This window comes from Falco peregrinus, chromosome 6 (assembly GCF_023634155.1).
Source record: "Falco peregrinus isolate bFalPer1 chromosome 6, bFalPer1.pri, whole genome shotgun sequence".
NCBI lineage: Eukaryota > Metazoa > Chordata > Aves > Falconiformes > Falconidae > Falco > Falco peregrinus.
In genome coordinates, this window is record NC_073726.1 from 13,877,484 (window position 1) to 13,889,614 (window position 12,131).

Below are 12,131 nucleotides of genomic sequence, written 5' to 3' on the forward strand. Positions count from 1 at the left end.
TGGGTCAGGAGAAGTGTGGTCCACTTCTGCATAGCTGCAGCACTCCAAAGCTGTGCAAAATGTCTACATAGCTCAGCTCTGTCTAACACTCTTAACAGCACAATGTCTAATAATTCTCTTTTATTTTGGGAGTAGTCCTCTCTGGCTGAAGGGGGCCAGAAGACTCAAGCTTCAAGCAATTGGAGTAAATTTTTTCATAACTATAAAATGGAGGAAAAGTTCCTTTTTTTTCCTCTTCTGGAAATAGACATAAATGGAAGTGTTATTTTAAAATCAACAGTTGTTTGTATGTAAGTACTTCATACAAAAGTCTTCATCTCAGAGCGTAACACACATTACAGAGCGTAACATTGAACAGAGGTAAGAGAAAAGGATAGATAAAACAAGTTTTTAACTCTTCTAATATGCACTCCTCACTAATTTTAAGCTCCTGTGCAGCAGGATCTGCAAGCAAATTCCTGCTATTTCGGGCTACCAGGCAGATTCTGTCTTATCCCAAAGCCTTGATTCACACACCCTGCTGCGTGTCTTGTAGTGTTGTATGCATCCAGCAATGCAAGACCTGAAGTCCTTGGTAGATGATGGGTAATAAAGAAGGCTACATTAAGCTCCCTGAGGTCTGTAGCTTATAAGTTATGATTGCTTCTGGGGCTAAATTTTATGAATTACTGTCAATGGCATTTACATAGCTTGAATAAGAGACTTGTGAGCTCAGGTGCAACAACAGTGGCCACTTTGTTCTCCAGGCACAGTCGAGTTCCTGACTGCAAGATAAAGCTAACTTGTGGAAAACAACGATTTCTTGAAGGTCATTTTGAGAAATAACCTCCTGAAAGATGCAACTGCTTCTCCTAGCACCTCCTTCTCCATCAGCCATGGCCTTCTATGACCTTTACTATATGTGTACAGTAGTTTATGAAGTAGTTACTTAGTAGTACACTTATTTTTATACTAGAAATAAACACTTGTGAACCTATCTGGAATCAACTGCTACAGAAAGGAATTCCAACCAAAGCGAAACTCTACATGGTGCATGTTAATCCATCTGAACACACTAGATCACAGAAATCAGTAAATCCCTTACTGTAATGTATTCAGATACTTAGGTGATATGTGGAATGTAAGAGGACATAATATAGAGCATAGAATATATATATCTGATATAAATACTCATAATAGAGATCTTAGAATCTGTATTTAAGAGAAAATGCCCCATATTCTAATCCTGCAAAAATAATATCTGGTTTTCACTTGTCCCTTGGCCTCAGTTTTTCACTTTTCTTGTGGTTTTGTGCTGACATTTGTGCATTGCTTTTAGAGGAAGACTTTGAATGATTTGGTACATTCATTTACGTATGGTAGCCAGAGAAATAGAAATCAGATGGAAACAGGCATTAGTTCATTAGCTGGTGTTACTTGTGAAATAATCTTAGTAAAACAGCTAATAGAGCTGTCATTTAATTGCAGTCTGGGTTTCAGAGCCCGGAGGTTAGTTGGGCAGTACTCCTGTAATGTATGAGTTCCAGCTGCAGGTTGGATGATGACAGTATCACAACATCACTTCACTTTTGGTCTGTGTCTGTTATGTTTGTTTTTTAACCAGAAAAGCCAAGAACAGATAAAACCGGCATAAGAGATGATAACTGAAAGAACAGAACTCTCCTGCAAAAGTCTGATTCTCCAGAAAATTCCTTTGCTCGGTCATATTTGATCAGACATTTATCTAGACAATGGACTTCTATGTGTATGATCAGGGCAGGAATGTACTGTAACTGGGAATATGAACAGAGTTCATTTTTCTCTGATGAATAATGAACTAGCATGATGATCATTATTTGAAGATAAAAAATGAACCGGTTTTCATACATAATATATAATATGTAATATAATATATCTGAACATTAAGTCCCTGGTTGAGGAGTGTGTAATTATGAACCATGTTAAAGATAAATATAGAAGGAGTACAATTTGTTCAAAGGAAAACAAGTCTGAAAGGGAAGCATTAGCTTTTCTGCTGTTCTCTTCAGATAATAAAAAGAGGAACTGGAACATTTGGGTATTAGTTATTGCTAAAATCCATCTATTTTCAAATATAAGAATTTTGTATTGCATATATGAAAGGACCTAAACCATTTAGCTGTGAATGGCATCTTCTTGTTCTAGACTCTAAAATCAATATAGTACAACCTTTTTGCACAGTTGACAGTGTAAACACATCCTTAGTAAGAAAAAATGTATCACAGCTTATGTTGTTCAACTTTCTTTAAGAAAAAGAAAAGGCAGAGGTTGAACACCAGTCTTCTGAGTACAGGACTTGTATTGACCCATGAGATTATGCATCCTGTCTCCAGTACCTTTGAATTAGACGAAATGTCACAATTTACTAAAACACACAAGAAATACCCATTTTCTGCTTGGCAAAAATTGGAAACACCTGGTATACCAGATATTGCTATTTAGAAAATGCATTTGCAATGACTGGGTTACTATACATTTATTGATTATTTCATATTTGGCCAAATTAAGTGCACATTTTGAAGTTAATCTGTGAACTTCAAAGATGCAAAAAAGGGTTTTTTTAACTGTCATGAATAAACAAGAAAGAAAGCAGAAGGAATTAAGTATGTAGTTTTTATGTCTCAACACAAATACTGAACAAACTTTTACTGTAAAATGGACTGTGGATGCAGTTCAAAATTTAGATTTCTACATTTGGGGTGCAAAAATGGATAGTAGTACAAAAATTCTGTAAAATCACTGCTTTGATTTTTTAATTAAAATGAATAAGCAAGAACCACTTTGAAATGGATGGGTGCTAATATATTTTTTGTGGCTAAGAAGAAGTAGCCTCATTTTACAAAACTGTTCTTTGAAGTGATGCTATCAATTAGGTTCATGAGAACATGATTTAAGTGGGTTATATTTAGGGTGGGAAAGGATAAAGTATTGTACTAATATTTCACATGTGAACACTTCAGCCTAGATACAGTCAGAGCAAGTACTAGCTCTTAGCAGGCAGCAAAAGAAATTTTCTTGTGCACATACAGTACTCCACCTTTCAGGTTAGGCAGCTACATGGTTTCTTCGTGTGGCAAGTGATGTGTGTTACCTTCCCTGTTACCTGAGTTTGCCAAGTCTGCAGGTGCAGTGCGGGCGATCTGACCATGTGTAACAGGGCCAATGATCCTCAGAACTGTCTGTACTCACAGCTACCCTGGATGTATGCCATATTTCTGTTACTGCAGGAGATATATAGGCATGTAGGCACCTTCAGTGAGTTGCATGTCTGCAGAGGTTAACCCTGGAAAAGAGGGCAGCAAAGGAAGTTTTTCCTGCAGCTTGCTTCCAACTTGCCCTCTTTTTCATGGCCTCTTCTGACCTGGGCAGAATGAGGACCTCTGGCAGAGGCAATCTAGTCCTGACCTTCGTATTTCCTGGGGGCATCTTGACCCTTCTGATCACACACTTGGGCTTGTGAATGTGACTGTGAGGAAATAAGACCCCAGGAGAAATGGTAGCTGGAAATAAGCCTCCACTAACAGGACAATCCATCCTGCTGCTTGTTCCCAGGTCCCTCCAGGGACAGCAGGATAGCTGGTGAATTGTTTTGACCTGTCAGGACAGTCCAGATGCCTTTGGTGAAAAGCTCGTGCTATCCTAGGTATTTTAGGCAACTAGAACATGTAAGGTGTCTGCTCGTTAAAAATGTACATACCCTCCATCACTTCCATGATTAGCGACACCCTTTTCGATGCATGGAGAGCTGTTTGCTAGTGGAACTAGTCTTTCTAGCTAGGTTATCCAGGGTTTATTTTATTATAGTCTTCTTTTATGAATGCATATTAGTAAAATGCAATACAGATTATACAGAAAGCAACTGAACAGGATTTTTTTCAGGTTAAGGGTCAAGCTAAAGATGGGATGAAGATTTTGTTAAAAGAGAAGATATTAATGAAGTGTTCCAAGAATCAGTCCTCAGCCTCAGTTTATGTAATATTTTCATTAGTGACCTTGGTACAAAAAATACATTTATGCTGATGAAATTTACTGAGGTAGCAAAAGTAGAAAGTATTGCCAATACAAAGGAGGATGAGGATATCATAGAGGAAGAATTATAGGACTGTGGTGACAGAACAGTATAAATGGAAGGAATGTAATAGTACTGAGTGCAAGGTCATTCATTTAAATACTAATAACAGGAATGTCTGCAGTAAGCTGAGAGCTCATTAACTGGAGATGACAGAGAAAGATCTGGTTACATTAGTTGCTCAGAGGATGACTGTAAGCCATCAAAATGATAGGACTGCAAAAATGAGATAAATATGATCTTAGGATCCATCACAAGAGAGATTTCCAAGAGTCACAAGGAAATATCCACTGTGGAATTCACTGGGTGCAAAACTTTTAGGATGCTGCAGACAAATTAAGGTTTCTACCCTTCAGGAAAACTAACTCAAAGTAGGAAAGGCAGTGAGAGCCCTGTTCGGACATATCATAGTATGAAAAGTCCGGCTAAAGAAGCATGGCCTGTTCAACTTAGCAGACCAAAGCCTTAAGGAGCTATGGTCAGTCACAATAATCCCATGGGAAAGTTAAAACAATGAACTAAATAAGTTAAAGGGATACAAAACCAAGATAAAATTTGTCTAAGAATAGAAATAGAATGAAAGCTTTTCAGCAGTGATTTTTGATTATTCAATTTTTGGAACATATTCCAAATTAAACTATTGGAGATGTGAAACTTAATTGATTTTGGACAGAACATTATTGGTTTATGAAATGGATTATGTGATGATATGTTAAAGGAACCCAATATCCAGGAAATGCCTCTAGTCCACACTGGCATTACTGCATTCAGCAGAATTTTTAATTTAAGGAAAGTCTAGCTGACTTCAGAAGAGGTTGGGCTGTTTGTTTTTTTTAGATGTACAACACTGACAGTGATAGAGCCATGATCCTTATGAACACGAATGTTACTGTAAGACAAACACGTCATGCAAAGTTTAGCCAGAATGGAAAAATATTTCAATGGTATATGATCATGTAAGTGAACACTACTGTGACATAGAGCTGTCTAGGAATTACAGGTAAACAAGCATAGACAACCATATCCATATATTTTATTCCCACATTAAGAATCTTTCTCTTTCATTCCTGGAAGGCAAGGAAATGTTATTTTGTTTAAGTCTTCCTTGAAATTACATAGTTACCATAAGGTACCATGGTATGGGATTTTGAATGCCACGATTTCCCTTAATAAAGCAATGTTTTTCTTGTATTAGTAATGTTTTCCCTTAAAAAAAGCTTAACTTGGCATTAGAGATTGCAAATTGTGATCATAGCTGTCCATTGCTAGACATCCCTGCAGGTAACAAACCCTTAATATTTGCCACACAAACCCACCTGCATAGTTCAGACCTAAGTGTTGGATACAAGAAGTTGCTCTGGACGAGGCCTTTGCAATACTTTTCTTGGACACCTCCAACAAGCATAAGGTCACACTCTTGTGAGGTGCAGCTGAGCTTAAGCCAGGCACTCAATCAGGTACTTCAACTGAAATTTGCTTTTATAATTGGTCTAAGCTTCGAAGTTGAGCATCTTTCAGGATGGAGCCTCATGAATGGAAATTCTCATGTTCCAGTCTTTGCGCACAGGCATTGAAGATCCCATGACACTTTATACAAAAGGAAGAATATTAACCCCAGTGTCCTTGCCAAATGTTAACTTCGTTAATTATGGTCTGCTTTCTTTAATTCTCCTTGCAGTTTTAATTAGATATGGTATTATTCTCTTCCTGTACCACATTGTCATTGGTTATTCCCACATAACCATTTGCTATGTTAAAGGTTGTTAATCTTTTGTCCACAGCTGGCTGTATTTTAGAAATAGGAAAAATGGCTAATTATCTACTGCTGTTTTTAATATGTGTGTGCTCACCCCTTACGGGACACTTGCATCTAAATTCTGAGACACGCATACATAAATTTGTGTATCATGAATGAAAAGGTTGGAAATTATGTGATTTACCAGGACTTCTCAGGACAACACAGGTGTGAACCAATACAGCTTATGACACCTGCAGGATAAATAGATTATTTCCTGGGACTTATGAATTTTCATACCCAAATGTCTGTGTTTCCATATCTCTAAACAGAAAGCAAGAACATGCTTTTGATGCAGTGTAATCAGCCTGACTTTTAAAGTGTTTTGGGATTCATCAGGTTTGATCAGGTTCTATATAAGTGTAAGATCATCGTTGTACATATATCATTGTAATTATGCCATTGTAAATGATTTGTGCTTTTAATATTGTGTTGGATTTTTTAAGATTATGTCAATATATATATTTATCTTGTAATATAGAACTGGAAGCTATTTGAAGCTTCAGTACTGCAAACTCTTTCCCCGCTTACATGACATTGTAAGAAGTAAATTGCATTATGGTTCATGGAGTTTCAGTGCATGTCCAAACAACTAGTTATATTTTGACACACAATTTTTAATATATTGCGCTATATATTTTAATCTTGTAATTTAAAAATCCATTATTTCCCACGTGTCTACTTTTCTTAAAGGACCTCCTGCTTTGACAGACAAAAGCCTTATCTTGCCTCATGTTGTGACAAAATTGGCCAGCTTCTATTTTAAGATTGTTCTCAGCGTTCAGTAACATTAGCAAGGAAATTCCTTGGGATTTTCCATGTTTGATATCAATGCAGGGCAAATTCAGGTAGAGAGTTTCAACAAAATACTTCAATACATTTCTGGCTTTGTATTTTTAAAACTCCCCCATAATCAGAAATGTGAGTATTTGCCAAGAAGATCCAGTCTGATTTTCTTTGTTGTTCTTAATGTGTTTTTAAAATTTTGGAAATTTTCACATTAGGAGCACAGTGAGGTTTCATGAGAAGGTAAATGTAGAAAGCCTGCAACAGTCACCCCAGGCTTTCTTTGGAGTCCAGAAGAAGAAACAGAGGTGAATCAGATCACTCTAAGTGTCCAAGACAGGTCAGATTAATCACCCCTATTTCTTCTCCTGATCCTGAATCCTAACGTTGAGAGTTATTCCTCACACACTAACTCACAGCAGACTTTTGCCATGTGTCACCATTTCTGTAGGAACAAAGGTACTATCAAAGTTAGTCTAATTTACTGGTGCTTTATACCCATGTTACCCTACAGTCAGTGTGAAAATGCTGTGCTGGCTAGCTGAGAATGAAGGCAGTGTGCCAAAGGGAGATCACCAGTGCCTCTGTCCTTCAAGAAGCCACTTATCGATCACAGTGGCCGTTACAATATACTTGGGATTTCTACTAAATGCACAGGAAGGCGGCAGTTAATAGCGTGATTGGCACAACTGCTTTTGTACAGAGCAGAATCACCCAAATGTCGAAGAGAGACAGCAAACCTAAGTCTGGAAGGGATATAGGTATGAAGAAAAGAACCTTTTTTTTTTTGTATGAACTTTTTATGGCCAGAAGAGTAAGCTGTTTATTCTGTTCCTCAGTCCCTCAGCACACTGACTGAGAATGATAACAGACTTAAGGAGGGTCAAACCTACAATTTTCTGTTCCCCATGGCTATCCTACCTATGGATTATTAAGAATGGTCGTGTTTGTCACACCTGTGAATGTTTCAATTGGAATGACAGATTCTGCAGCTCAGAAATTAGTGCTTTCAAGATTGGTAAACGGGTGAGAATTTTGTAAGCTCTGTGTGATGGTGCTGTTGGACTCCTTTTCCCTTCAGGACTGCCTCCCAAGGGACCCCACCAACCAATCTCCTAAACAGGCCAAAGTCTGCCTCTGGAAGTCCAAGGTGGCAGTTCTGCTGACCTCCCTCCTTATTTCTCCAAGAATGGACAACTCTCATTTTGTGATCACTACGCCCAAGACGGCTTCCAGCCATCACATCACCCACAAGTCCTTCTCTGTTCACAAACAGCAGGTCCAGTGGGGCACCTTCCCTAGCTGGCTCCCTCACCAGCTGTGTCAGGACATTCTCTTCCACACGCTTCAGGAGCCTCCTTGACTGTTTCCTCCCTACTGTGTTATATTTCCAGCAGACATCCGATAGGTTAAAGTCCCTTCTGAGAACAAGGGCTAGTGATTGTGAGACTTCTCCCAGCTGCTTATAGAACAATTAATCTGCCTCTTCATCCTGGCTGGGTGGTCTGTAACAGACTCCCAGCCTTGTTGGCCTTCCCTCTGATTCTTACCCATAAACACTCAACCCTATTGTGTCACCATCTTGAAGCTCTAGACAATCAAAACGCTCCCTAACATACATGGTTAACCCAGTGTCTCTCCTTCCTTGCCTGTCCCTTTGGATTAACACAGTGAAACATTCTAACTAGTGAAGTTACATCATTGTAGTCATCAGTAGATGAATGACTTTGGTTTGAGTTTCATTTTCATTGTTTCCACACGGAGTCATGACTGTTTTCTTGATGACTGATAAAAATTGCCAGATGATGAGGGGAAAAGTGCTGGAGAATGTCTGTGTAAGACAAAGATGATATGGGACATTTGGGAAAATATTTTTTGCCTTTCACTGCTCAGCATTAGCGCAGCCAGACATGGACCATGGACAGGTACTTGCTTGCAGCCGTGGCTCTGTGGGATGACACTGCCCCAGTGGTTCTGCCGATGGAAGGAGGCATGTGAACTCATAACTCCAAACAATGCCGGCTGAGTTAGATGGAAGTACCTTCATCAACAGTGTAATCAAATTCAACTGAAATGTTTAGCTGTGGTTCTAAGTTGAGTATACATACCCTCTTTTGAACCCTCACACACTTCTGAACTTTCAGGTGTGTTGGTATTATTTTTTCACTACCACCTAAGTTGGCCATTCATGACCTTTCCTCTTGGATTTGGGCCTTGTTGTTTGAATTCATAATTCTGTGAATAGACTATGGAAATTTAACTATATTTCAAGGATAAAGATGAATTACCGCTTGAAAATTGGAAGTAATCACTGAAGTATCTCATGTGTTTGTGTCAAACTGTGGTTTACAATTCTGATTTTTTTCATTCATGGTATTGATAATCTTCTAAAGTTAAAATATTACCACCAGTTTCATGAAGTTGTTGAACTCGTGTACACAGCTGTGTGAAATATGTAATATATAATAGTTATGCATTTCTCATTTGTTAAATTATTTATTACAGAATCACAGGATCACAGAATGGTTTGGGTTGGAAGGGACCTTAAAGATCATCTAGTTCCAATGCCCTGCCATGGACAGGGACACCTTCCACTAGACCAGGCTGATCAAAGCTCCGTTATTTTCAGTGATTACTATTTCCTAGCATTTCACAAAACTGGTAGCCTAAACCATATAACAGCCTTATCCAAAGTCCACTGGAATAAGTGTAGAAGTTGCATTGACTCTCGGTTTTTTATATCAGTCTTTTTTTTTTTTCATATAATTTCAATAAAGCAAATTCATTTACATGAGTGCAGGAAGTAATTAAATATGTGTCTAGAGCTAATATGAATTCACTGTTGCAGTATAGTTAAACTATCCCTGGAACAAAGAAAATACAAAGGTAAAACTGCAGTGAATTCTATAATACTTGTCAGTTTACCACTCTGGAATGAAACAAAGGTGCTTAACGTGCGAATACGCTTAGCGTTCAAATCCTGCATATTAAACATAGCTTGTTCTTGAATAATACTCAACTGAATTCCAAACATTCTTTTAAAAGGTATTTTCACTGAGAGATCAAATATGTAAGCAGATTTTCAAAACTGACTTGGTGTTGTGATTTCTACTGGTATTTAAGAATTGTCAGCTCTCCTAAGTAATAAACCTCTACTTTAAATATGAGCATGTTATTTATGTATTCAAAAAGAATCTTGATTGCTTCATTTCATTGTAGGTTATACAACTGGGGAAATTTAACACAAACTAGGTTCTCAGATAATTTAGTAAAGTTATTGGTTAATTTAGTAAAATCATTATTTAAACACAAAACATTTAAATTTTCATATTTAATATAAAAATATAGCAATCACTGCTGTGGAACAATTTCACACTGAGCAAGTCACTGGGAAAGTGTCTCCATTGAAAATAACTTGTAATGAAACTCATAGTCTCTACAAGAAAAAAGATTATCAGAATCTAATAAAAGTTTCCCAGCAGACCTATGGTTGTGTCTTAATGACCTCCCTGAAAAATTCCAGGATGTTTCAGGATCCTTGGGTGCAGGGCAGATCTGTAAAAACATGTTTTCTTGTCTATGAAAAACAATTTTCTTAAATAACTCCTGATTTCCTTTCATGTTTTTCTGTCTCAGGTCAGTAGTTTTACCAACAATTTTCCACATTTTTTTCACCTGCTTTTTCATCTTTTCTTTCTTTTTTTTCTTTTTTTTTTTTTTTTTTTTTCCTCTTGGCCAGGTGGACCCAAACTCTACTTTTGAGTTCTTGTGTGTTGGTGGAAAAAAATAATTAAAAAAAAGACAGCACAAACTTTATATACATGATAAAATGAAAATAAATGTTGCTTCTATTGCCTTAAAAGTCAGTAAGAATGCAAACCTTTTTTGGGAATCTAGACTTGCACTCCTGTTACACAGTTATTTTCACATGGACGTACAAATATAGATAAGATAATGATCAATGCTGAAAGGTTGGTTATACAGTCATAGAAAGTGAGCAAACCCTGCGCTGTTCTTTACTAATCTTCCATGTATTTTACAGTTATTTCAGATATGTAACATTGTTCAAGTAAAAGTAATATTTGAGTAATTATCTGGAATCCATAGACACATACTTTAGCCTTCTCTGTAAGTGCATTCCATGGGTTTATTTAAAGAATGTTATATTGCATTTTGGAAGGTAATAAGGATAATGGTATACATGATCATAAATGTTATGCGTGTTAAAACCATTAGGGTATCTGGTCTATCCTGACAACAGCACAGTTTCTTTCCTTACAGCGTAGTCTGATGTTCTGTCCACTCTAATTTTAACTATTGCATCTAACTGGGTCTCTCAGTCTTTATACTGCTAAACCAGGCGCAGTATGAATGAAGTACCAATTCGGAGTTCAGTGATGTGGTTGAAAAATCACTGGGGAGTAGGGCAAAACCAGCAAGGTGGTTATTTTTCCTTTCAGCCTAATTAATGTTTGAAGTGCGTTTGTGGTAATGCTGTTATTGGAAAATATGGTATAGAAGTAATTGAAGAACAGACACTGGGGGCCATACCGTGCCACCTCTCTGCATCCGAAACCCACACAAGGGGCACTCAGAAAGCTGCTTGTGGAGAAGTGACAGACTGTGACCTTTCACTTTCAGTTTTACTTAATCCTATATAACAGAAGCTTTCCCTATAGACACACATACACAGCTCCTTCTGAAGAACACCAGACTCATATACAAAGATATTTGAAAGATATTTGATCTTCGTATTTATTTTTTTTTTAATCTTTTAAGTCTTTAACTTTTTTTTTTCTTATTGTTCTTTCCTCCCCCTACCCCTCAAGCTATCTAGCAGCATTTTGGATATATATAACAGTGACCAGGGAATGGCACCAGCTAATATGGGTCTCACAAATGCTTCTTGCCCAGCTAACCTACCAGTAAAAAGGGAACTCACAGGTAAAAGAACTCTGATATTTTAGTATTTTGTAATTGCAGAAGTGACGGCGTGTCTCTCAAAAGCTGAAAAAATCTTACCCGTGAAATAGATGTCCATAATTAAATTCCTGTGCATTTTCCAGTTTGTAGTTTTATTTAAGGAAAATAACAAAGACCAAGAAAAATGTTTTATTTCTGTTCTTCTGTTTAGCAATTAAGAAACCATGTTTGCCCCCTGTTTTTTATGAATATCGTGTTTCTAATAAACTTAATTATTTTAGGAAACATAGTAGATTCTTCCCCATGTTGGCTCCTGCTCAACAGCATAAATAAATTATCATCCATTAAATTTGTTCCAGGGTGGAACAAATGGTTTTTTTAAAACCTTACAATAAGGCTATTCAAGGTAAATCTATATTAGTAGATTAACAACTTTAAAAGTTACATACAATTAATCCAAAAAATGCTAACAACCATGTACAATTTATTAGTGTCACTCAGAGGAAACAGTGAGTTTGTTCAATGTCTTACAAATCTGAT

The 12,131-nt window shown here is 37.2% G+C and overlaps 1 protein-coding gene across 4 annotated transcripts in view; it reads left to right on the forward strand.

Moving 5' to 3' along the window:
* The window catches only part of TFEC (transcription factor EC), a 141,112-nt gene that overhangs the window by 110,420 nt on the left and 18,561 nt on the right, over window positions 1-12,131 (forward strand). For all 4 annotated transcript variants that reach the window (XM_013303308.3, XM_013303310.3, XM_055808531.1 and 1 more), the window contains one exon: window positions 11,498-11,612. In XM_013303308.3, the coding sequence (XP_013158762.1) occupies window positions 11,498-11,612 (115 nt within the window). The remainder of the gene's footprint in view (window positions 1-11,497; window positions 11,613-12,131) is intronic.